At 37.6% G+C, this 25,549-nt stretch overlaps 1 protein-coding gene across 1 annotated transcript in view; it reads right to left on the bottom strand.

The window, feature by feature from the left end:
• The window catches only part of LOC150088287 (cubilin-like), a 1,623,406-nt gene that overhangs the window by 1,052,245 nt on the left and 545,612 nt on the right, over positions 1–25,549 (bottom strand). The window contains exons 16-18 of the mRNA XM_090370104.1: positions 18,938–19,070; positions 10,028–10,227; positions 849–1,018 (exon numbers count right to left, since the gene is read on the bottom strand). Coding sequence (XP_090226230.1) covers positions 849–1,018; positions 10,028–10,227; positions 18,938–19,070 — 503 coding nt within the window. The remainder of the gene's footprint in view (positions 1–848; positions 1,019–10,027; positions 10,228–18,937; positions 19,071–25,549) is intronic.

Genomic DNA, 25,549 nt, shown 5'->3' with positions numbered 1-25,549 from the left:
TGCCATTTTGTTGGCCTGCTAATGGATAAACATGTTTTTATAGCAACTTCAAATTCCCATATCAGGACAGCAACAGACACAATCTGGAATTATACTATGCCAATTAGCATTAGCATTAGCATTAGTAGAGGCATATGATGCAAGAAAGCAAGCTTATTCAGCATCAGCCAAAAAAAAAACAAAAAAAAAACACACCACTCCCATTTCACCCCTCCGTTCGCTCGAAATACCTGTCCAGTTGAGCCTTAAATTTGTTTAGGCTATCAACTTCAACAACAAGTGATGGAAGTCGGTTCCACCAACCAACCACCCGCTGGCCAAAGGCAAATTTCCGCACATCTATCCGACATACGTCCTTCGTCAATTTGAATTTATGCCCTCTGAGCTGATTCTTCTGAGCAAGATGAAGAATCCCATTGGCATTGAGCATGCTCAAACCATTCAAAGCCTTATACACCTCTATCAGATCACGATGTGTCTTCAATTATGTCAATGCACCTCACAGTTACACATGCAAATTTTCAGTGTAACTCAGTTCGTTATATAAATCTTCAGAGGAAGAACAATATTACACTGCATTATTTTAAACTTGGATTATAATACTAATTCCTTTACACTGTAAATGTGAAGGAATTTAAAATTATAAGGTTGTGTAAACCTACATTTATAAGGACTTCCTAAAAATGTGGGTTTCTAAAGAAATGCCTTGTTTATATATAGCAAGATTTCTGTGGCTCTCACTTGACAAAAGAAGAAAAATGGATAGTTAAAAAACATAAAAATAGAAAGAAGAATTTTCAATACATAAATAAATTATAAAATTCCTAAAAACACACCACCATACGCACCTGCACATAAGCTATGCAGTCCCTTAGTTCAATCTCTAAAAATTGAATGTTGATAAACATATGTTCGGGCACAGTTACTGTCCATGTATAAGAATCAAATCGACGGAAAAATTCTGGATAACCTGGTGATGCAATCTCTCCTTCTGTTCCATTAAGAGATACACCATGAACTGGATTAAAAGAAATGAAAATTAAGAAAAACCCACTCACCCATGAGTTGCAGATAACATGTGTAACAACATAAACAAAATGCCTAAATTTTTGTGGTATAAAATAGATGAAATCAAAATTTTAAAAAAATATATATCAATGTTGAAGACATTGATATATATTTATAAGATATATTATAATTTTACTAATTATTTTTCACACCTATTCACATAAAAAAAAAAATTAAAGAGAGTCGTATTCTTAATCATACAGGGCAGCAAGTATTTGTTTTTTTAACCATATGTATACAGAAAAACTCACAGAAAAATACAGAAACATATATATATATATATATATATATATACTGAAAGGACAGAATTCATGGGATACCTGGTTCCTGGGCAATGTGACGATGTCACCCCTCTCATGATGGACGAATCAACCGCTTGGAAAGTATATAGGTACACTGCAATACTGCATTAATGTAGACAGTAATTTGATGTCAGTATGGAGAAATGTCGTGAGTTAACCGAATTTGAAAGAGAGATGATAGTGGTTGCCTGATGCATGGGTCGCTCTATTGCAAATGTTAGACAGAAATTATACTATCCCCATTTGACAGTATCAGCATCATATTGCATTTAAGCCATTTCTGGAATAACAGCACTGTGGGCAGAGAAAGGGTGGATGAACATGGTCATCGACATCTGTCTCACATTGTTTTAGACAACCAGAGAGTGACAGTGGCACAAATCATGCCAAATTCAATGAGGGAGGTGCCAGAAATATCTGCACCAAGATCATCAGGCAATCATTAGCCGCAATTATTGCCTGATCGACATACCAGAGTCCCACTGCTAACACCATGACACAGGCCTCTATGCCTCAACTGGGCAAAAGAACATCGTTATTGGACCTTGGATGATTGGAGACCAGTCTCCTGGTCAGACGAGTCCAGTTTCCAGTTATGTCAAGAAGATGGGAGGATGTGTATCTGGAGGAAATTGCATGAAGCTATGCACTGGTCATGTCAACAAGGAATTGTTCAGGCAGGTGGATGGTCAGTAATGGTCTGGGGCATATTAAACTGGCACACATTGGAACCTCTGGTATGTCTAGATGCATCTCTGAGCAGTCCAGGTTATATGTCCATCCTTGCAGACTGTCTAAATCTCTTCATGGTCATTGTGCACCCACAGGGCAATGGACTCTTCCAGCAGGAAAATTCACCTCCCCACAGAGCAGATTTTACCACCATGGAATGGCCTCCCCATTCACCAGACATGGGCCCTGTGGAGCATCTTTGGGATGCTGTGGAAATGTCTGTTCAAGCTTTGGATCCTCCGCCCAGGAATGCAACGGAATTATGGACAGTGGTGTAGTAAGCATGGATAGAAATACCTGTGGAACACTTTCGTGACTCAGTGCCTTGCCATGTGACTGCCCTTATCTGGGCAAAAGGTGGGCCTACTCATTACTTGATAGGTATTCTATGATTTCTGTCCACTCAGTATACATACAGGTCAGTGTACACACAGACACCAGTAACATATATGAAGCATTCTTTACTCACCACTCATGGTGCATAATAGCCTTTAGCTGCCATTGTGCCATGAAACCTCCAATAACAAGAATAGTCACCACTGAATTTCAGAATTTACACAATGTATTAAAGTCATCATTTAAATGTTAAACAAAATAGTTATTTATTTATTCATTTTTATGAGGAGATCTTATCTTAGTATTGTCGGGCATGAATCTTAAATTTCCCTTAACTGTAGCCTAATATTAACACCATTTCAGAATTTATCCAAACACATTATTCTGCCATTTCACACACAAAAAAAATTTTTTTTTTCAGCCAACCGTAACTCACAGTGATCTCCAAGGCATTTTTGTTCCATTTAAAAGATAAATAACAGTTTCTCTATTAAACAGAAAGTCTCAACTTTAAACTCTGAAATAGTAATTACTATTAGTATTATTAGTGGCAAATGTCCATCAAAGAATTAATCTTGGAAGCTACTAAGCTTTTCATACCAACTAAGAAATATTGTTCAAGGTTTAGACCTAAATGGATGTCAGATGAACTAATAAGACATGTGGCAGAGAAGAAAAATGCATGGGATACATATAAATTAACAGGTGACATGGAAACCTGTGATAGTTATAAGCTGGTCTGTAACCAAGTTACAAAGGAGGTTAGGCAGGCAAAGGCAGATTACAAGAAATCTTTGGCAAAGGATGCAAAGAAAAACAGCAAAGAGTTCTTTACTTATGTAAACTCTAGAAGGAAAGAAATGAATCAGATTGGTCCACTTGATATCGATGGTTCAACTGTTGATGATCCTGCTCAGGTAGCTAATAAACTAAATGAGTGTTTCACATCTACATTCACACATGAGGAGTTATTCAAGGAGGGAATGCCAAAGGTGAATTAAACTCTGGCAGTGAGCTAAATGATTTTGTAATAACTGAGAGCAAAGTGGAGGAGAAATTGTTGAAGATAAACATAAGAAAGGTACCTGGGATGGATGGGTGGGATCTTTCCAGTTATATTAACTGTTGTTGTTGTTGTTGTGCTGAGTGTTTTTTGGCACAAGGGCCTCCTGGGCTATATTGCTCCTATTAAAAGATCAACTTATGGCTAAAACTTTTATAATATAGTTATCAGAGGTGATTATATAAATTAATGCTTATCAAGTATTGAAATAGAGCTTCAAAATCTGCATTATTGCCAAGTATGTGTTGCAAAGTCAAAGGTTCCTTAAAGTTGGACAGACAGCAAAAAATGGATTTCTGTATACTTGAATATTGAGGACACTCTATGAGAATATGTTTGATTGTTAATTGGAATTGAAAGAAGGAACATTGAGGAGGGTTCTCTCTCATAAGCAGGAACAGATGAGTTATATAGGAATGACCGATCCAGAGTCTTGCCAAAATGACTTCTTGCCTGCGTCTCATGAAACTAGAAGTCCACAGTTGACGTTCTTTTTAATCTGGAATAGTTTGTTATTGACTTGAGTTTGCTACAGTTCAGCCCATTAATTCCTAATTATAGATCCATGTTTTAATAATGGATCTATAATCAGTGTACGGCACTTTTAGATGGCAGAAAGATCCATTATCAGGATGTTTAGCCTAACAATCCATACATTCATTACCTGGAATGCTGACATGACAGGGATTGAAAAGAATGTGACCATTTGTTTGGACGTTTGATATTGATATAATTGGGACCGGATCTGTTTCAGACTGGGAAGGTGGGAAGAAGTGGTACATTGAAAGGCAGTGACTGCACTTAAGGAGTCTGTATGTATGAGCTTGCTTGAATTGCTGCTTGGTAATTTTATCTAGGTCTAGCTTTATTGTATACAATTCTGCAATATAGATACTGCATTCTGTAGGAAGATCAAATTGCAGCATCTAAAGCTTCATCTGTTTTTGAGCCATCAGTATAAATAAGTAGTTTCTCTGAATTTTCTAAGGTGTGAGCTTCATGTAGTTGCTGTAAGTCACTGTTTGTCAGGGAGCCTTTTCCCCATCTCAGAAATAAATTATCCCAAGGAGGTGTGGATTGAATCCAGGGATGTTCAGGAGTATCATCTTCGAGGATATGCTGAAAGTTAATATTCCAACTAGGCATCAGCTCTTGCAATCTAAGACCAGCTGGGCAGTCTTCATTAGGTTTATTATGGTATAGCATTATATACTGAGGGGCAAACAGGTATTCCCAGCTGGAATACTTTTAATTTTTGCAGCATAGCTACATAGTAAGGATTTTCGTCTGAGGTGCAGTAGAAGTTCATTTGCCGCAATATACAAGCTGTAGACCGGAGATGTTCTGAAGGTTCCCATTGCTATCCTTAGGGCACTATGTTGAATGGTATTCAAACGTAGCAAGGAACTGTTTCTTGCAGAATCGTAAACAGGTAATCCATAATCTAAGTGGGATCAAATTAAAGTTTTATAAAGATATTAGAGGGAGTGTCTATCAGTACCCCAGGAGTTAGCAGAGACAGCTCTTAAGGCGTTTAGTTTCTTTAGACAGGCCGTTCTGAGGTAGGCTATGTGATTGGAAAAATTAAGTTAATTGTCTAAATATAAACCCGATAAACAAAAATTGTTGGTATGAGGAATCGGGTTGTTTTTTAAATATATTTCAGGGTCCAGATGTAATTTGCATATTTTACAGAAATGAATTGCGGTCGATTTATTTTCTGCTAAGAAATATCCATTTCATTGTAACCACGATTCTATTCTGGCTATGGATAGTTGAAGTTGCTTTTCAATGGTATTTATAGCTTGTGACTGACAAGAGATAATGAGGTCATCAGCAAACATGCATGATTCAACTGTTTTGGTATGTCTTGTGTTATATTTATAATCCTTATTGTGCACTTAGGGTAAATACTTGCGGTAACATTCTGTGGTGCAAGAATGTTTTGTATAAATTAGGGTAACTGCCCCATTAAACCAAAATAATGAAGGTCCTGGTCGACAACATATCTTCATACATCCTGGTCCTGGAGGACAACATACCTTCGACATGTGGAATCGAAGGCTTTCTCAATGTCGAGATTAACCATAACCAGATGTTGTCTCCTCACAAAAGCATTGCAGATGTTAGCTTCTGTTTTGATCATCACATCTAAGGTTGAGTAATTTTTCTGAAACCCATACTGGTTTTTGTTTAGCAGATTGTTAGCTTCCAGAAACCACGTTAGCCACCTGTGAACCATTTTTTTCTAGGATTTTGCCTAAACAGCTAATCAGTGAAATTGGCCTGTAATTATGCAGGATAGTATGATCCTTCCCTGGCTTGGAAAATGCTAGTACAATTGAGTGATGCCAGGAGTGCAGATATGCATTTTCTAAAAATATTCAACAGTTGTAGAAATTCAACAGCGAGTTTATTGCTTTGATATTTAGCTTTTTTAACATTACATAGTAGACTCCATCTGGACCAGCAGCAGTACTGGATATTTTATTGAGACTGTAAAAGTTCTGTTAATGTGAAAGGCTGATTATATGGGTGTGATACTAGTAGAGAAGTTTATTTTATGTTTTTTTGCAGATGACTTAATTTTTTTAAAAGTCTGGCTGTAAGTGGACACTGCTGATAAACTGGAAAAACATTTAGTTAATACATTTACTATTTCTGTTGGTGTACACAACTCCTGTCCTTTCCAATTTAGGATTGAGGCTTGGAACTACACATATTTACCATTAAATGCTTGGATTTTCTTCCAGGTGAGTTTGTTGTCCATGTACAGACGGACAGACAGACAGATAGATTGAAGTCATTTATTTGTCACAATAAAATGGTCTGCAAAAGCAAACAATTTATGAATATTGTATTGAATTGCATTTTTTTCTCTCTAAATACTAAATGAATGTATTATATAATAACACCAGACTTCTTCTGATTAGATTTTTTTATTAATTTTATCTTTACATTTTCTGTCCATGCAGAAATGTGCCCTAATTACTAACAAATACATTGCTTGTCTCTATCACTTTTCAATTCAACAAATCACTCAAAATTTTTGACTTCTATTCTCTCATACAATGGTGGATTCAGCCTTCACACTCTGGGAAACAAAACAATTATCCTCAACTGGGAAAATTATTTGGTTTATTAAGCTGATAACAGTTTTTAATAACTTCAAACTCAATTTGGAAAAGATCAAGAGTAGGAAACTTGCCTTTGTTTAAGTGGAGGCAATGATAAACCAGCTTTCTGGTCTTTTGCCAAAGCCACCGGCTGCAACTCCTGTCCATTTATAATTTCATCACTTTTACGTGCTATGGTTGCATCTTTTATTGGATGTTTATCTAGTATAGAGTGGATTTATTCATACCTTTCTTTTCTTCTAACTTTAACATCACTGGTCTTGAACACAACTCACCAGAATTCCTTTCAGTTAGCATTACCTTTAGCAAGGGCACATGTTCAAGAAAGCAAGCTTATATAGCATCAGCCAAACACACACACACACACACACACACACACACACACACACACACACACACACACACACACACACACACACACACACACACACACACACACACACACACACACGTACATACTCTTCTCATTTCACTTATCCACTCAATCCAAATGTTTCTACACGACGGATAGAAGTCTGTTCCAGCAATCAACCACCCACTGGCTAAAGGAAAACGTCCGCACACATCTATCCTACAACTGTCTTTCCTCAATTTGAATTTATGCCTTCTCAGGTGATTATTATGAGCAAGAGGAAGAATCCCATCAGCATTGAGCATGCTCAAACCATTCAAGGCTTTATACACCTCAATCAGATCACTTTGCAGGTGCCTAGTCGCCAGACACTGTAATTTGAAAAACTTAATCCTTTCTTCATAAGAGCACCCTTTGTTTCATTCACTAATCTTGTTGCCCTTCTCCATACTGGTTTCAACAGCTCTACATCCTTCTTAAAATGAGGCCTCCAGACCTGTATACAGTACTCAAGGTGTGGCCTGACCATTGCCTTATGCAAAGGGATAATTACCACCTTATCCCTGCTAGAAAAATTCCTGTATATCATCGACAAGACACCATGAACTACTCTTGCAGACCGTCTGCACTCCTTAGAAAACTTCTGCACTCCTCAGAAAACTTCAGAAAACAATTACTCCCAGGTCCTTTCCACTCTCTACCACTGTCAGTGTAGTACCACACAGTTGATACATTACTCTGGGATTACTGCTTCCCATATGCAGTACTTTCCATTTGTCAATATTAAATTTCAGTTGCCACCTATCAGTCAATCTGCTCAACTTTTCTATATCCTATTGCAGCAATGTACTGTCATTAACAACCCTGCCGAGCTTAGTATCGTCTGCAAACTTGGACATTAAGCCTGATATGCCATCATCAATATCATTAATAAATACAGAAAACAACAATGGACCCAACACTGAACCCTGGAGGACTCCACTAATAACATTAGTCCAAGAAGAGCAGTGTCCATTTTTACCACTCTGTCTTCTCCCACTCAACCATCCCTTTATCCCTAGCAGTTTGCCTCCAATGCCACACTGCTCCAATTTGTGCAGCAGCCTTCCATATGCAACAGTATCAAAAAAGCTTTCCTGAACTCAAAGTACAGGCTGGCCTCAATTAACGCGATTAATTCGTCCTTCGAGTGCATCGCGCAAAACAGAAACGCGTTAATCGAATATAATAGTCAATAGGAAAAATTATAATTGGTCCTTGACCTTCTGGAATGTCTATAAAGAATTTTAAAAATACCTTTTAAATAATTTTTTAACTGTATACAATGTAAAATATAATTAAAATAATTATGGAATTAAATGTTTATTGCATAAAACAGCGTTCTCAAACTGTGTACCACGGAATATTTTAAATGTTCGAAACACAGCGATACTCGACATCTGTCGGACACTGCACGAACTACTAGCTAGAAGTAGTTCACAGTTTCAAAATTTCTTATTAAGTTGTTTGGACCTAACTACTAAACGGAACTGTTAAGTATTTCTTTTGGTCTGGGTGCGCCGGAAAAAAATTACTGAGACACTATGGGCTCCGTGAACCGAGAAAGTTTGGGAACCTCTGACATAAAATACACAATGAAGAAATGACTGTTGCGGAAATATTTGAACAAAGTTGACTTTCTCTTTTCATCAATCAATTTCTGATAGCCGACAACAATCTATTCTGGCCCTGGCGAAATAAATATCGCAGAAAACCTCAAACCTTTTGTTTGAGGTTCTCTGCGATACGAAATATTTCATCAAGTTCTTTTACCGTTATCTCCTTCGTGGTAACATTTTCATCTGGCTCATTTAAAAATTTGAATTTTTAAATGCAAGTCTGCATTAACTTTATTAGTGGGAGACAAACAATTAACACATCTTCTTCCAATGGTTGATGGAACACACCGAGGCGAGCAGCAGGCAAACATTTGTTTATTGCCCGTCCGATGCACAGTAAGCTTAACGCACGATTAAAATCTTTTTCAACTATCGCATAAAAAAAAAAGATCACATTAACTGGAAATTTGCATCATGTAAAGTTAAAAGTGGTATAATTTTTTCAAATAGCGGTAAATGAAACACACATTAATCGAACTCGCGTCATGCGAGGCCTGGCTGTATATGATATCAAAATTATTTTGGCATTCAGTTCCTTTGTGACCACATCATAGTATCCAATCAAATTAGTCAGACAAGACCTCCCTTTAACAAACCCATGCTGTGTCTTAACTATTACTAGAGTCTTGTCTAGATGATACTGCAATGCTTCTTTAACCAGTGATTCCATTACTTTCCCCAGAACACATGTTAAACTAACAAGTCTGTATTTACTTGTGTCACCTTTTGAACCCCCTTTGTCAATTGCTGATACATTTGCAAACCTCCAGTCCCGTGGGGACCTTCCCTGAGTCCAAGGAAGCTCTCATAATTATGGCTAAGGGTTTGCTTACTTCCTTTGCTGCCTCCTTTAATATAACTGGATAGATTCCATCCACCCCAGGTGCCTTTCTTATGTTTATCTTCAACAATTTCTCCTCCACTTTACTCTCTGTTATTACAAGATTATCTAGCTTACTGCCAGAGTTTAATACACCTCTGGCATTCCCCTCCCTGAATAACTCCTAATGTGTGAAATTATATGCAAAAATGTTCATTTTGTTTGTTAGCTACCTGAGCAGGATCATCAACAGTTGAGCAATCAATATCAGTTAACCACATTATAGCATTTCACAGCTGATCCTCTCACCACCAATTGGAATATGAATGGAATTAGAAATGAACAATGAGTGAAAAGCCTTAATATATATAATTGTATATTCACTCAACTTCCTCTTGTGAAATTTCCAAATTTTAGTGGTGAGTACCCAATTTATGATTTTGAGGGGGGGTGGGGAAAAATTTAAATGAAATGAAATGTTAGTCAACAGCAGTTGTGACCATTTTAGAATATTCATATGTATAATTACATTCACAAAATAGAAAAATAAAAAGCATACCTAAATTAAATTGGGCCATAAAACCAGGGGCTGAACCCTGTGGATCAGATCTGAATTTTATCCACATTTTATGGACTGATGTCACATTGCTTGGCAAAATGCTACTACAGTAACGTCCAATTAACTGGCCTCCACGATTATTTTCACGTATTTCTAGATAATCCATATTGCAGTAATCACTACTTTCCAAGTGAAATTGGCTAAAAACAAATATAAAGGGAAAAAAGTCAATAAGCTCATAGCTCATATTAAATTTTTCAATTAATATTATTAGATGGAATTAAAATAATTTAAAAAGTCGGCAATCTATAATATTTCACTGGGAAAGATGATAATATTTTGGAGCTTTCAAGAATTTAATTGAATAACACTGTGCATATAAAGTTATCTTTATTTAGCTGAGCCAAAATATGGAAAAGAGTGTAAAATATTTTGAGAAGATAATGCAACACTGTGTAACATTTGGAAAAAATAATGCAAACTATGTATATTTTTCTCTACAGTCTGGGGACACTTTTGTCCATCCAGTGACAGAGTTTGGGCTTATGCTTTTTTAGAAATGATTATGTTTATCAACAAGCCAACTTAAAGAAGGCTAAACTATTATTCATTAAAAACTCAAAGGCACTGCTGCATCGCTCATCATACAACAACTAACTTCAATTAGCAACCATGTGACAAGAAGTGAATAAATGAATCTACTCTAAACAGGCAGGTTAAGCAGTGTGAAGCAGAAAAATGTCCAGTTGAAAATGTAATTTTCATTGCATGTATAATATAACTTCTATTAGTTATATTATACATGCATATTATAGCATTGGCTGCAATGTAGAAATTTATTAAACAAGTTGTGCATTATTTCAATGCAAGTACTGAAATAATTTAAGAAAATAATCAGAGAATTCTTTAAAGGCATCACAAATGTCAAGTATTAAATTTACAAAGCTATTGGTATTCATTAATTTATTTAAGCCTTTTTCTATTTAAATAGGAGCTTTTCTGGTCTAATACAGCAATTTAATCATAAGGCCAAAACACAGACTTCTTGTATCAAGGATAATGCAATACTCACATGAATGACAAAACTGAAAATTCAATTATCTCTAAGCCATGTTTTCCCAATCTTCAAAAACTATTGTTACTGTTTGTAGCTATATGATGTGAAAGTTTAATTGACTATATTTCATTTATATTAAAATTTAGCAATCATACCATATCTGATACAACTAGAACAACTTCCTCTCTGGGTTCCTATATATGGGACTAACAGGCAATGAGTGTTTGGGGGGGGGGGGCATCCTGGTGATCCAGCCACAGCATCTGCCAGTTCATTCCAGCATTCCAGCAGAAATGAATGTCAATGAACACTCATATAGAGGACGTAATGTCTGCAGGATCCAGGTCAAGAATGGAGGAGGATTATACTATGTTCCCGGTAAAGCCTGTAGTATACTTAGAGAATCAGTATACACCTTTGGTACTTGTGAGTTTTAATGTGTTCCAAGGCTAATTGTATAGCATACAACTCAGCTGTATATATGCTGCATTCCTGGGGAATCTTCCCAGATATAGCATGATCTGGGAAGATGGCAGGAGAACCGACAGATGACTCTGACCTCGAGCCATTAGTAAAGACAGGCAAGAAGTCAGAGTACTAGGCTCGGTGTGCAGCATAGAGTTGTTGGTAGACAGAAGGTGGGGTAGTGGCCTTACCCCAATTTTTGATGGAAAATTTGCATGATGGTAGGCAAGCATGCCAGGATAGGAGTAGTTCAGTTGGTGACTGAGCAACGTTGTCTACCATAAATAAATAAATAAATTTTCTGTTTATATTCCGGCACGACAACACCAAGTCAGTAGAGTTTACAATAAATCTTCAATACAAATATTTATCGTATTTAGTAGTCACGGGCTTGAACTCCGGTCCATTCAAGGAACGCATGCTATGCACTCTCGCTCCTGACCACTGGGCTACGTCAGGCCTGATGTCGAGCTCTCTGAGCAGCTCTTGGACATCGATACCAAATAGAAGGTTGGCTGTATGCCAGGTGTTATAGAGACTTTCCCATAGTGACTTGAAAATGGATGTCCACGTAGGGATTTCAGTTTAAAAGTATATTTTAGTGACAATTGCTTTTGTCACAGGGACAGTAGTGGTTCACCTGCTTTGAAGTATAAACTCTGGACAAGAAATGTTCAAAATTCTCCAACAGTAATATGGATGGCTAAGTGGGAAATGGGTCCAGCCACCATAGTGCACTGTTTCTAGCTGATGTGTACACTTGGCACCCATGGTCAAATTTAGAAAGGACAAGTGCACTAAAGGCAGAGTAAAGTGCAGCAGTCTGCTTCCTATTTATTGGAAGAGACGGCATATGGGAGGTTCAATCTCTTGTGCACTTTGTCCGCAGTTGAGAGATATGCTGTAAACACCTTAAAGAACGTGAGCCCCAAGAATTTTCTCTTGGGTGCAACTAGAATGATGTTTTGTCTGAGCTTCAGTTCTGCTCAGACAAAACATCATTCTAGTTGCACCCAAGAGAAAAACCTTGGGGCTCACGTTCTTTAAGGTGTTCACAGCATATCTCTCAACTGCGGACAAAGTGCACAAGAGATTGAACCTCCCATATGCCGTCTCTTCCAATAAATAGGAAGCAGACTGCTGCACTTTACTCTGCCTTTAGTGCACTTGTCCTTTCAGGGTGAAGGTTCCATTTGCAACAAAGTGTATGCAGTTCTTCTGAGTCAAGAACCTGAAACCATTAGAAATTGCACTGGCATGCTGCATTTGTCTATCAATGACCCTCATACTGCATGACTGCAAAAAAATGCTAAAGTTGTCTACAAAGAGGGCACTGTTTACAGTTTGAGGAAGTTGTTTAGTAGTAGAGTTAACTTTGATAGCAAAAAGCGTAACCCTTAAACTGATCATTGTGGAACTCCTTGGCAAAACGGTCGAGAAAGGGTGGATTCTACACAAAGTTGGAAAGACCAGTTTGAAAGAAAGATTTTAATAAAGATAGCAATGTGTCCCCTAAGACAAAAGTTATATATGACTTTTAAAATTCTATTTCACCAAGCCATGTAATATGCTTTTTCCACATCAAAGAAAATGGACACCTTGTGCTCGCATTTCTGGAAAGCATCGCGAATAGATCTTTCCAGTCAGATTAAATCGTTGACTGTTGACCTGTTCCTTCAGATATCACGCTGTGTCCTAGAAAGAAGGTAGTTAGCTTCTAAATACCACATAAGGCACTGACCATGCTTTCCATAGTCAAAACAAGCAGTGTCCAAAGAAGAAGCTATAGAAAAGTCATGAAGCAGAAACAGAACATCTATGACACAGACAGCATATAAATCAGCAGGTGACACAGAAGCCTACGGCAGATATAAGCTAGCCTGTATTCAAGTCACAAAGGAAGTTAGGCAAGCGAAGGCTGATTAATGAGAAATCCTTGGCAAAGGATGCTAAGAAAAAAAAACAAAGACTTGTTTTAATTATATGAACTCTAAAAGGAAGGAGATGAATCAGATTGGTCCACTTGATGTTAGTGGTTCGACTGTTGATGATCCTGCTCAGATAGCTGACAAACTAAATGAGTATTAGCATTTTAGCATTAGCATTAGTAGAGGCATTTGATGCAAGAAAGCAAGCTTATGCAGCATCAGCCAAAAAAAAAAAATTTAATTATATATAAATAAATAAAAAATAACCACTTCCACTTCACCCCTCTATTGGTTCGAAATACCTGTCTAGCTGAGCCTTGAACTTATTTAGGCTATCAACTTCCATGACAAGGGATGGAAGTCTATTCCAGCAACCAACCACCTGCTGGCTAAAGGCAAATTTCCTCACGTCTATCCTACATCTGTCTTTCCTCGATTTGAATTTAGGCCCTCTCAGGTGATTATTCTGAGCAAGAGGAAGAATCCCATCAGCACTGAGCATGCTCAAACCATTCAAGGCTTTATACACCTCTATCAGATCACCTCGCCGGTGCCTAGTCTCCAGACACTGTAATTTGCAAAATGTAAGCCTTTCTTCGTAAGAGCACCCCTTTGTTCCATTCACTAATCTTGTTGCCCTTCTCTGTACTCGTTCCAGGATCTCTACATCCTTCTTGAAATGAGGTCTCCAGACCTGTATACAGTACTCTAGGTGCGGTCTGACCATTGCCTTATACAAGGGAATAATCACCTCCTTATCCCTGCTAGAAAAATTCCTATATATCATTGACAATACATCATGAGCTACTCTTGCAGCCCGTCTGCAATGTAGTTGATACGTTGCTCTGGTATTGCTGTTTCCCATATGTAGTACTTTACATTTGTCAATGTTAAACTTCATTTGCCACCTCTCAGCCCATCTGCTCAACCTTTCCAGATCCTGTTGCAGTAGCATCGTGTCAGTAGTGTCCTTGACAACCCTGCCAACCTTCGTATCGTCTGCAAACTTGGACATTAAGCTTGATATACCATCATCAATATCATTTATAAATACAGAAAACAACAATGGACCCAGTACTGAACCCTGAGGGACTCCACTAATAACATTAGTCCACGATGAGAAGTGTCCATTGATTACCACACTCTGTCTTCTACCGCTCAACCACCCCTTTATCCATAGCAGCAACTTGCCTCCAATGCCTCACTGCTCCAATTTGTGCAGCAGTCTTCCATGTGAAACAGTACCAAAAGCCTTTCTAAGATCCAAGTATATAATATCAAATTATTCCCTGCATCCAGTTCTTTTGTGACTGCATCATAGTATCCAATCAAATTGGTCAGGCAAGACTTCCCCTTAACAAAACCATGCTGTGTCTGAGCTATAACTGAAGTCTTGTCTAGATGATCCTGCAGTGCTTCTTTAACCAGTGCCTCCATTAATTTTCCAGGAACAGAAGTTAAACTAACAGGTCTATAATTACTTGTGTCGCCCTTTGATCCTCCTTTGTGAATTGGGGTCACATTTGCACATTTCCAGTCCATGGGTACTTCCCCTGAGTCCAAGGAAGCTCTCATAATTATGGTTAAGGGTTTGCTTACTTCCTTTGCTACTTCCTTTAATATAACTGGATAGATCCCATCCACCCCAGGTGCCTTTCTTGTGTTTATCTTCAACAGTTTCTCCTCCACTTTACTTCCAGTTATTTCAAGATTCTCTAGCTTACTGCCAGAGTTGAATACACCTCTGGCATTCCCCTTGCTGAATAACTCCTCATGTGTGAATGTCGATGCAAAATATTCATTTAGTTTGTTAGCTACCTGAGCAGGATCATCAACAGTTGACCCATCGATATCAAGTGGACCAATCTGATTCATCCCCTTTCTTCTAGAGTTTACATAAGTAAAGAACTGTTTGCTGTTTTTCTTTGCATCCCTTGCCAAAGATTTCTTGTAATCTGCCTTCGCCTGCCTAACCTCCTTTGTAACTTTGTTACAGATCAACTTGTATGTATCATAGGCTTCTGTGTCATGTGTTAATTTGTATGTATCCCATGCATGTTTCTTCTCTGCCATATGCCTCATCAGTTCATCTGACTTCCATTTAGGCCTAAGCCTCGAACAATATTTCTTAGTTGGTATGTAAAGCCTAGTAGCTTCCAAGATAAGTTCTTTGAATGCTTCCCATTTTGCATTTGCTGTTGGTAACATCATCAGTTGGTCCCACTGTATAGAATTTAAATACTGTCTCAGTCCATCGTAGTCGCCTTTACGAAAGCAATAACCCTTTCCTTTACACTTAATGGTAGTTATCTATTTGAGTAAATCCCACTTTAGCACACTGTGATCACTGCCACCTAGTGGTTCATTTATCTGCAGATTCCCAATGCATGAAGAATCACTGCTGATAATCAAATCAAGAGTATTCCTCCCTCTAGTTGCCTCCTGAACATGCTGATGTAGAAAACAATCATCCAATAAATCCACAAAAGCCTTGCTAGTGTGTGAGTGACCAGCCCCCAAATTCCAGTCAATATCTGGGAAATTAAAATCTCCCATTATAAGACTCTCTGATTTACTGGCCCACTCTATTTCCCTGTACAGTTTCTTATTATACTCATCAGAGTCATTAGGCCTATAGCACACTCCTACTCTCAATTTTGATCTCCCAATGCTTATGTCCACCAAACTGACTCGACACTGCACTGTCCAGCGATGTCCACTGGCTTCACTTCCTTGGATTTTATGTATTTCTTAACTAATAGCATAACCCCTCCTCCCTTCCTATCCAGTCTATCCTTTCTGCAGACGTTGTACTCCCCAAATTCTAGTTCTGCATTCCTTATATCTGTGTGATACCACATCGCTGATATCCCAACAATATCTGCCTTCGATGTTTTGAGCAATACCTCAAATTCATCAAATTTATTTACTAAACTCCTAGCATTGGTGTACACGCAAGTATACATGCACCTATTTCTATTCTTAGCTACCCTAACACAACCCATGTGTTTACTTGTACCGCAATGACTCCCAGCAGTCTCTGAAATATCCTGCATCTTGTTTTCCAGGCTTCTGCTCATTCCAATAGAAGCAGTGCAAGAATCTCTTTCACCTCTGCCAGTGGCTACTGTTAATCTATTCGTCTTTGTCTCCCCCCAAGCTAGCAGTTTTCCGACCCACCTAACACTGCCTCGATAGCATCAGCAAATATTCTTGCACCCTTTCTATTTAAGTGTATCCCATCCGTAGAAGCAATCTCTCCTGTTAACAAGTACAGTCCAGGCTGAAAAAAATTCTACCCCTTGAGCCTTGCACAATCTTTCCAGGGCCGAATTGATTGACAAGGCTCTCATCATATACTCCCTCCTATCATGTCTGGGTAGAATTGCAGACACTTTCAAATTCAACCCTGTTTCACGGCTTTTTTTCAACAGTGACCTGTACTTGTTAAGCAATTCTGCCGGTAATGGAAGCAACTAATGGACTCAACGCCTTGCTGTGTGACTGCCCTTATATGGGCAAAAGGTGGGCCTACCCTAGGTAGGTATCCATCCCATGATTTCTGTCCACTAAGTGAATATTGTACCATTTACTACTCTTCTTTTGTAAAAGTGGTAAATAGTACAATAAAATAGTAGTTGTTTGGTTTTAGGCAGATCAATTAGACCATATTTCTCAATATATATCTATATATATCTTATGTCTGTGAATACACCCAATATCTGTACAGCGCGTTTCAAAAGTGATGGTCAATAATTTAAAGGTGAACTGTACAGACTACAATATGCAAAAAAAACCTAATAAACATGGTCCTTAAGTGAATCATTTTCGAGATATTGCACATTTCTAGTTGGAATCCACCACTGACATGGTGAACTGTACAGAGTTGGGATGCACCGCTGACTTGTTCTTTTGGGTTAGGTTATGCTCATTCTCTCTATTTCCCTTCTCTCAATTCTCTGAGACGTAGCAGGCATACTAGCACTTGTCACAGGATAGTCAACAAGGAAAGAGGTTACAGCTATGAAGAGTATGCGGACATGCACTTCATGTATGGTAAAGCCAACGGTAGTGCACTCGAGGCTGCACGTTTGTACCAAGAAGCATTTCCCCACCGAAGGTAGCCCAACAGGTGCATATTCATCAAGGTGCATCAACGCCTTAGAGAACATGGGCGCTTCGCACATGGAGTACGAGCAGGTAGGCCCAGAAGCATAACACCTGATGTTGAGAAAACGGTGTTAGAAAGAACATCCTGTAACGTGTAACATCGGTAAAATCCTGTGGTGTTGAAACCAAAAATTAAAAATGTATTATCTTATGTATAATATCGGTGTGTAGACAACTACATCATACACAACTCTTAAAATACACCATAGACAACTCTTAAGAAACTACAAAGTAGTTGTTGTAGGCATCAATTGCTCTTTCTCATATTGTGCTCTGCCTTCACGACGAGTTGCCATGATATTGCACTACCTCGAATAAGTAATGCTTCACTAACAGAGAAGACTATTGTTACTTATTCTCAGTGAGTACCACCACCCACACATGTTTCAAGGCTATTGGCCTATCGTCAGTGGGTGGGCAGGTACCCTGGTACTGCAGACATGACGACCCAGTTGAGAAAGAGCAATTGATGCCTACTTTGTAGTTTCTTAAGAGTTGTCTATGGTGTATCTACACACCGATATTATATAGATATTAAACTCTTAATGTATTATGCCTTGTGCATTTAGTTATTTTAAACTTATGTTTAATAAAACCAACCTTAGCAAAGGATTCACAGCTTTTGGCTAAACTAGTGCTCCCATAGTTAGTGGCAGATCTTAACAGAAAATGTGCATTATCTCAAAAGCGGTTCATTTGTGGCCCAATGTTCACTGGGACTTTTTTCTTATTTTAGTTTGTACTATTTTTGACCTTTAAATTATTGACCATCATTTGTAAAACTATGATAAGACATAAGATAATTTGTGCAAATTATCTTATGTCTTATCTTATGTGTTCTATGGTCAGCCAATTTGCCTGTTTCCTGTAAGAAAAAGCTGAGTTTCCAGGCGACAAAACCATCCAATCCCCACGCTGAGTAACTCAGCCATGTGATGGAAAAAAACTGATAAAAATTACATACATGAAAAAAGAAGCCAAAAAAATCTTGGGTTTGAATGCCATTACTGACAGGATTCAAAACCGATCATTTTCCACTGAGCATGAGTAGGGTGGTGCTTATAAGGAGAGATAACACACACAAATTGTGAGAAATTGAGCTAGACAACTTGTTCGTTTTTAAAGTAGCTCATACAGTGGAAAAGATTGCCAGCCACTGACCCAGACAAGCATATTTTAGTTCTAGATTAAAAAAGAATTTTAGTTTTAGATTAAAAAATAAATTTTAGTTAAAATTACTGTTTTTTACACCATGCCTGCTACTTAGAAAACTTTTATCATAATACTAACCTGAATGACACATGGACTTTATTTCCTGGGGCTGCCTTGATGATCCACACACATTCAATATTCACAGGATAGTTATCAGGAAATCCGGGGCTATTAAAGGACCCACTGTTAGAAGTAAATTCACCACCACAACCTAAAAGTGAAAAAAAATTTGAAAATTTAATCAGAAAAAAATTAAGTACCTCAGCTATACAAATTTAAATATATGAAATGTAAAACATTTCCTACAATTACAAAGTGTAAAGAAATTTTCCAAATGTTGAACATTATATTTCAAAGCAGTAACACAAATTATTATCTCCCTTGATCAGCAGGAGTTCCCAGTTGAACAACTTTGTATTAAACATTAGACATTAGCGGATATGTGGATGGCAATTGCCTCAGGAACATGATATCCTCAAAACACATCTTGAATGGGTGCATGGTGGGGGGTGGGGACATATTTCTCACTGTAAAAGAGTGGGAATTCTGTAGGTACCCCATGTTCTGTTCTGTTCTTTTCGATTGTGATGTTTAGAAATAAAAAAAAATAAAAAAACATTTAAATTGACTTCCACATTACCTAGTAAAATCCTGGTCATCCTTCTCTAGCTTAGTTTGCTTTACAGCCTGTAGTTTTCATTTCATAATGTACTAACAAGTTTACATTATGCTTGTAGTCACAGTAAGATATTAGTCTCTGAATGTCACAATTCAGCAGCCATTTTCTCATACTCCAGACTTATGAATCCAACAAAAGTGAGTCTGAGAGCAGATATAAAATTTCACACAAACTGCCTGAAGTTTAGTGAATTGTTGCATTACTTGAATATCACTATGACCATTTAACTTTAAATAATTAACTTGCCTTAAAAAAAAAAAAAAAAAAAAAAAATAGGCAAAGGTAAAGAAAGCCTGCATGAGAAGCACACAAAAGTTCGATGAAATTTACCGGTAAAAGTACTTTTCCGTAACGGCATTTTTATATTGTTGCTCACTCTGTAAACAGATGGTGGGTGTTATTGGTCAGAAGTAGAAATTGAATCCCATGGGAGATTAAAACCCTCCCGAAATGGAGGGGGTAACCTGACCTTTTTTCTTTAGAATCACTGGTGGACTAGTCTTAATAAAGTTTATTAAGAAAAAAAAAGGCAAAGGTAAAGGAAGCCCACACGAGAAGCACGGCAATTTTCGAAAAAGTTTACCAGTGAAACTACATTACGAACATTTTTTTACGACGCCAGAACTTCCAATATGACTCTGTTCGTGATTCAATTGGTGATTCTAAAGAAAAAAGGTCAGGTTACCCCCCCCCACTTTGGGAGGGTTTCAAGCTCCCGTGGGATTCAACTTCTATTCCAGACCAATAACACCCACCGTCTGTTTACCGAGCAAGCAACAATACAAATACCGTTACGGCAAAGTGCTTTTACCGGTAAATTTCACCGAACTTTTGCGTACTTCTCATGCAGGCTTTCTTTACCTTAGCCGGTTTAATGAAGGAGTTATTGAGACAGTCACAGATTATTCAAAAGGTCCCTAGACATCATTAAAATGGATTATCAGTCCCCAGAAACCACTGGAATATCTCCAAAATTTTGAATGTGTTCATGAAGAGGATTTGGGAGAAATGCAAATTAATGTGCACTCCACTCTGGAGTGCACATTGGGAATGCATCCCAATTCTTGATTTGCAGTTCCCCCAATCCCAATTCTTATATTACAAGCTCAAGCTCTTTTGAAATACCACTACTACATGACTGTATTAGCATGAAAGGCAGTGATGCAACTAGCCACCTAACACTGCCTCGATAGCATCAGCAAACATTCTTGCACCCTTCCTATTTAAGTGTATCCCATCCCTGTAGAAGCAGTCTCTCCTGTTAACAAGTACAGACCAGACTGAAAAAAAATTCTACCCTTGAGCCTTGCACAATCTTTCCAGGGCCGAATTGATCGACAGGGCTCTCATCATATACTCCCTCCTATCGTGTCTGGGCAGAATTGCAGACACTTTCAAATTCAACCCTAATTCACGGCTTTTTTTCAACAGTGACCTGTACTTGTTAAGTAATTCCGCCGGTCTCCTACTCTTAATATCATTAGTGCCAACGTGTACAACTACATCACCTTTTGTTCCCTTAAAAGATGATATCCGCTCTACAATGTCATTAACCTTTGCCCCTAGCAGACTTATTGGAGGATTGATTGGAGAATTGTTTTATTGGAGGAATGATTTATTGGAGGATTGATTGGAGAATTGTTTTATTGGAGGAATGATTTATTGGAGGATTGTTTCCTATAGTAGCATATTAGAGAGGCAACCAGAGGGAGTAATATGCTTGATCCGATTATCAAGCAGTGATTATTCATGCATCAAGAATTTGCAGATAAAGGAATCACTAGGTGACAATGATCACAGTGTACTGATGTGAAATTTACTTAAAGATGTAACTACCATCAAGAGAAGGGTTTTATTTTCTTAAAGGTGACTGCAGCGGTTTCAGACAGTTTTTAAATTCTATACAGTGGAATCAAATAATGATGTTACCAACAGTGAATTCTAAATGGGAAGCCTTCAAGGACTTATACTTGGAGGCTACTAGGCTTTTCATACCAACTAAGAAATATTGTTCAAGGTTCAGGACTAATTGGATGTTGGATCAATTAATGAGGCTTGTGGCAGAAAAGAAAAATCCATGGAATGCATATAAATTTTCAGGCGACACAGAATCCTATGGCAGATATAAGCTAGTCTGTAATCAAGTCACAAAGGAAGTAAGGCAGACGAAGACAGATTACGAGAAATCTTTGATAAAGGATGCAAAGAAAAACAGCAAAGAATTCTTTACATATGTAAAATCTAGAAGGAAGGAGATGAAACAGATTGGTCCACTTAACACAGATAATTCAACTATTGATGATCCTGCTCAAGTAGCTGATAAACTGAATGAGTGTTTTACATCTACAATTCACACATGAGGAGTTATTCAAGGAGGGGATTGCCAGAGGTTTATCAAACTCTAACAGGGAGATAAGTGATTTTGTAATAACTGAGAGTAAAGTGGAGGAGAAATTGTTGAAGGATAACATAAAAAAGGCACCTGGGGCAGATGAAATCTATCGAGTTATAATAGTATGAAGAGAGCTATAATGCTCAATACGTTCTACTTGATATCAATATTTGTAAGAGAATAAGAGAAGTTTACTTAAATATGATATGTATAACATGTTAGATATGATACTCTCCAGAAATTAAAACGAAAACAATTAAATAATCGAAAATCTTACATTGCAGTAAGAAATAATTTACAATAACTAAAAATCAAATGAACACAATTAAAAATTAAGTCAAAAATTAATTTACCAAAAAAAAATCCAGTTATACTGAAGGAGGCAGCAAGGGAAATAAGCAAGCCCTTGGCCAAAATTATGAGAGCATCCTTAGAGTCAGGGGAGATCCTCATGGACTGGAGATGTCCAAATGTATGCCCAATTCACAAAGGAGGATCGAAGGGTGACACATATAATTATAGACCTTTTAGTTTAACTTATATACAGGAATTTTTCTAGCAGCGATAAGGAAGTGATTATCCACTCGTATAAGACAATGGTTAGGCCACACCTTGAGTACTGTATACAGATCTTGAGACCTCATTTCAGGAACAATGTAGAGCTGCTGGAGCGAGTGTAGAGAAAGGCAACAAGATTAGGGAATGGAACAAAGGGTTGTTCTTACGAAGAATGGCTTAAGTTCTGCAAATTACAGTATCTGAAGACTTGGCACCCGCGAGGTGATCTGATTGAGGCGTATAAAGCCTTGAATGGTTTGAGCATGCTCGATGCTGATGGGATTCTTTCTCTTGCTCAGAATAATCACCTGAGATTGCATAAATTCAAATTGAGGAAAGACAGTTGTACGATAGATGTGAGGAAGTTTGCCTTTAGCCAGCATGTGGTTGATTGCTGGAACAACCTTCCATCTATTGTTGTAGAAGTTGATAGCTTAAACAGATTCAAGGCAGAACTAGAGAAACATTTTGGAGCAAGTGGATGGGTTAAATGAGAAGGTTTTTTTTTTTTTTTTTTTGGCTGATGCTATAGAAGCTTGCTTTCTTCCATCATGTGCCTTTACTAATGTTAATGCTAATGTCGTTAATGCTAATGTTGTGGAATGTGTATGTCCTATCTGCAATATGGTCATAAAAACTTCTCTTCTTGATTTCTTTTTGCTCGTTTTCCAATGCTTAATGTTTGGTTTTATTTCATATAATTTATTAGATGTTTGTTTTTGACAGAGTTTTTGCCATTGGGTTAGACAGCGATTTTGAATGATTGACTTATAGTCCTTAAGTGGAACTGCTAAAGATTTTTCCTGAAGGTTAGTGGTTGATTTTGCAATTCTGTCAGCTTCTTCATTTCCTTTTATCCCTTTGTGTCCTGGTATCCAACAGAAAAGTATCTCCTGTTTATCCTTTGTGAAGCCGGTTAGTATCTGTTTAATTTTCCAGAGTACTGGATAGTTCATATTGTTTGTGTTTTTTATGGCTTGGATTACACTCAATGAATCAGAGTATATTACTGTTCTCAAGTGATATGTGGTTCTGAAATGCTCCAGGGTTATCTGAACTGCTGCTAATTCTGCAGTATAGACACTCCATTCTTTTGGGAGTTTGCACGACAGTGTAACATCTGGGAATACTGCTGATGCTCCTATATGGTTCTCTTATTTTGACCCATCTGCATATATTGGTACATGATTGAGATATTGCATTCTATGTACTGCATGCAGTTGTTGAAAGTTGGTCTGATAAATTATTTTTATTCCAATTTTGTGTGAAGAGTTCATAAGCCGTGGGATGGTTTATCCATGGTGGAATTATATGTCCTTCTAGATTTGCAACATTATCTATTTTGAGATCATGTGTTATCAGTAACTCTTGTAGTCTGATGCCTAGGGGCTGGTTTTCACTTCTGCAATTCCTATATATGTTTTCCCATTTTGGTGAGAATAAAGATGTCCAAGTTGGATGTTCTCTTATGGGTCTTATGCAGGAACAGTGGTAGTTCATTAGCCTCTGTATAGAGACTGTATGTAGGGGATGTGCGAAAAGCTCCTGTTGCTATTCATACAGCACTATGGTGAATTGGATCTAACTATTTGAGAGTGCTCTTTTTTGCCAAAGCATATACTGGTGCCCCATAATCTATTTTTGACCTTGCTAGTGCTTTGTAAAAGTTGAGCAGGGTATAACAGTCTCTCCCCCCTTCCCCAAGATGCTGTTGTTAATAAGACTTTAAGAATATTAAGTTGTTTCATGCATTTTATTTGTAATTGTTTTTTATATGTTCTACAAAGGTCAATTTGCTATCTGGAATAAGTGGGAGAAATTTTACACTTTGTTTAACTGGTATTATGTTACCTTGCAATGTTAGTTCAGGTTCAGTGTGCAAATTTTGTTTTCTACAGAAATGTATATAGACTGGTTTTTTTTTGTTTTGATATTCTAAACCCATTTTTCTGGGCCTAATGACTGATATTGTTAATTACCCATTGTACTTGCCTTTCTATTGTTCCCATATTCTGTGCTTGATAGAAATACTGAAGTCATTTACATATAGTGCATATGACACTGTGGGTGTTTTGTGATGCTTTGGTGTGAAGACTCTTGGGGAACTTCTTCTTCTTGTTTATATGATTTTGACATGGGGTTTTGTACTCTAACTTGAAATGTTCTATTTTTCATGAAATTTTGGATGAATAGTGGTAAATGTCCTCTGAGTCCTACATTGTGGATGTCTTGTAGTATACTGTGTCCCCATGCTGTGTCATAGGCCCTTTCTATATCAAAAAATATAGCAACCATATGCTTGAGGTTATGAATGCATTTCTTATATCTGCTTCTCTTCGTACAAGGTGATCTAATGTGGATTGATTATGTCTAAACCCATACTGGTGAACCATTTGGTTGTCTCTAAATACCAGACTAATCTTTTGTTAATTTTCTTCTCTAGAACTTTGCTTAAGCAGCTAGTGAGGGCTATTGGTCGATAGTTGTTTGGGTTCTTCTGATCTTTATTGGGTTTTTGGAAAGCCAATACTATTGCATGATGCCACGCTTAATGATATTGGTTTTCTAGAAAAATGTGGTTATACAGTTGAAGGAGGTTTTCTACCTCTTTTTGCTTTAGATGTTTAAGCATATCATAGTGTATATTGTCTGACCCAACTGTACTTGCGCCTCCGTAGCCAGGTGGGAAGGAGCAGCAGTGCATAGCACACGCTTCTTGATTAGACCGGGGTTCGAGCCCGTCACCACCAAATACGGAGAATGCGGAAAGGTCAGGGAATGACCACCGCATATCCCGGAGCAATATGGCCTTAGTTGCTAATGCTCCTAAAAACCAAATAACAAACAAACCAACTGTACTTGGTTTTTTTGTGTTACTGCTTCACATAATTCATGTAATTTAGTTGGTTGGTTATAGGGTTCAATCCTTTTCGTATAAAAATTATCCTGTTTTTATCAGTTTTCTCTTATAGGTCAAAAATTCTGTAGTGTAGGATTGTTTTAACAATACTTTAGCAAAAATTTATCCTAATATATTTGCTATCTCTGATAGTTCGATAAT

This window comes from Mastigoproctus giganteus, chromosome 3, assembly GCF_048544385.1.
Source record: "Mastigoproctus giganteus isolate SK-2022 chromosome 3, ASM4854438v1, whole genome shotgun sequence".
NCBI lineage: Eukaryota > Metazoa > Arthropoda > Arachnida > Uropygi > Thelyphonidae > Mastigoproctus > Mastigoproctus giganteus.
The sequence above is the reverse complement of the archived record's forward strand: the minus strand, read 5'-3'. Positions and strand labels throughout refer to the sequence as shown.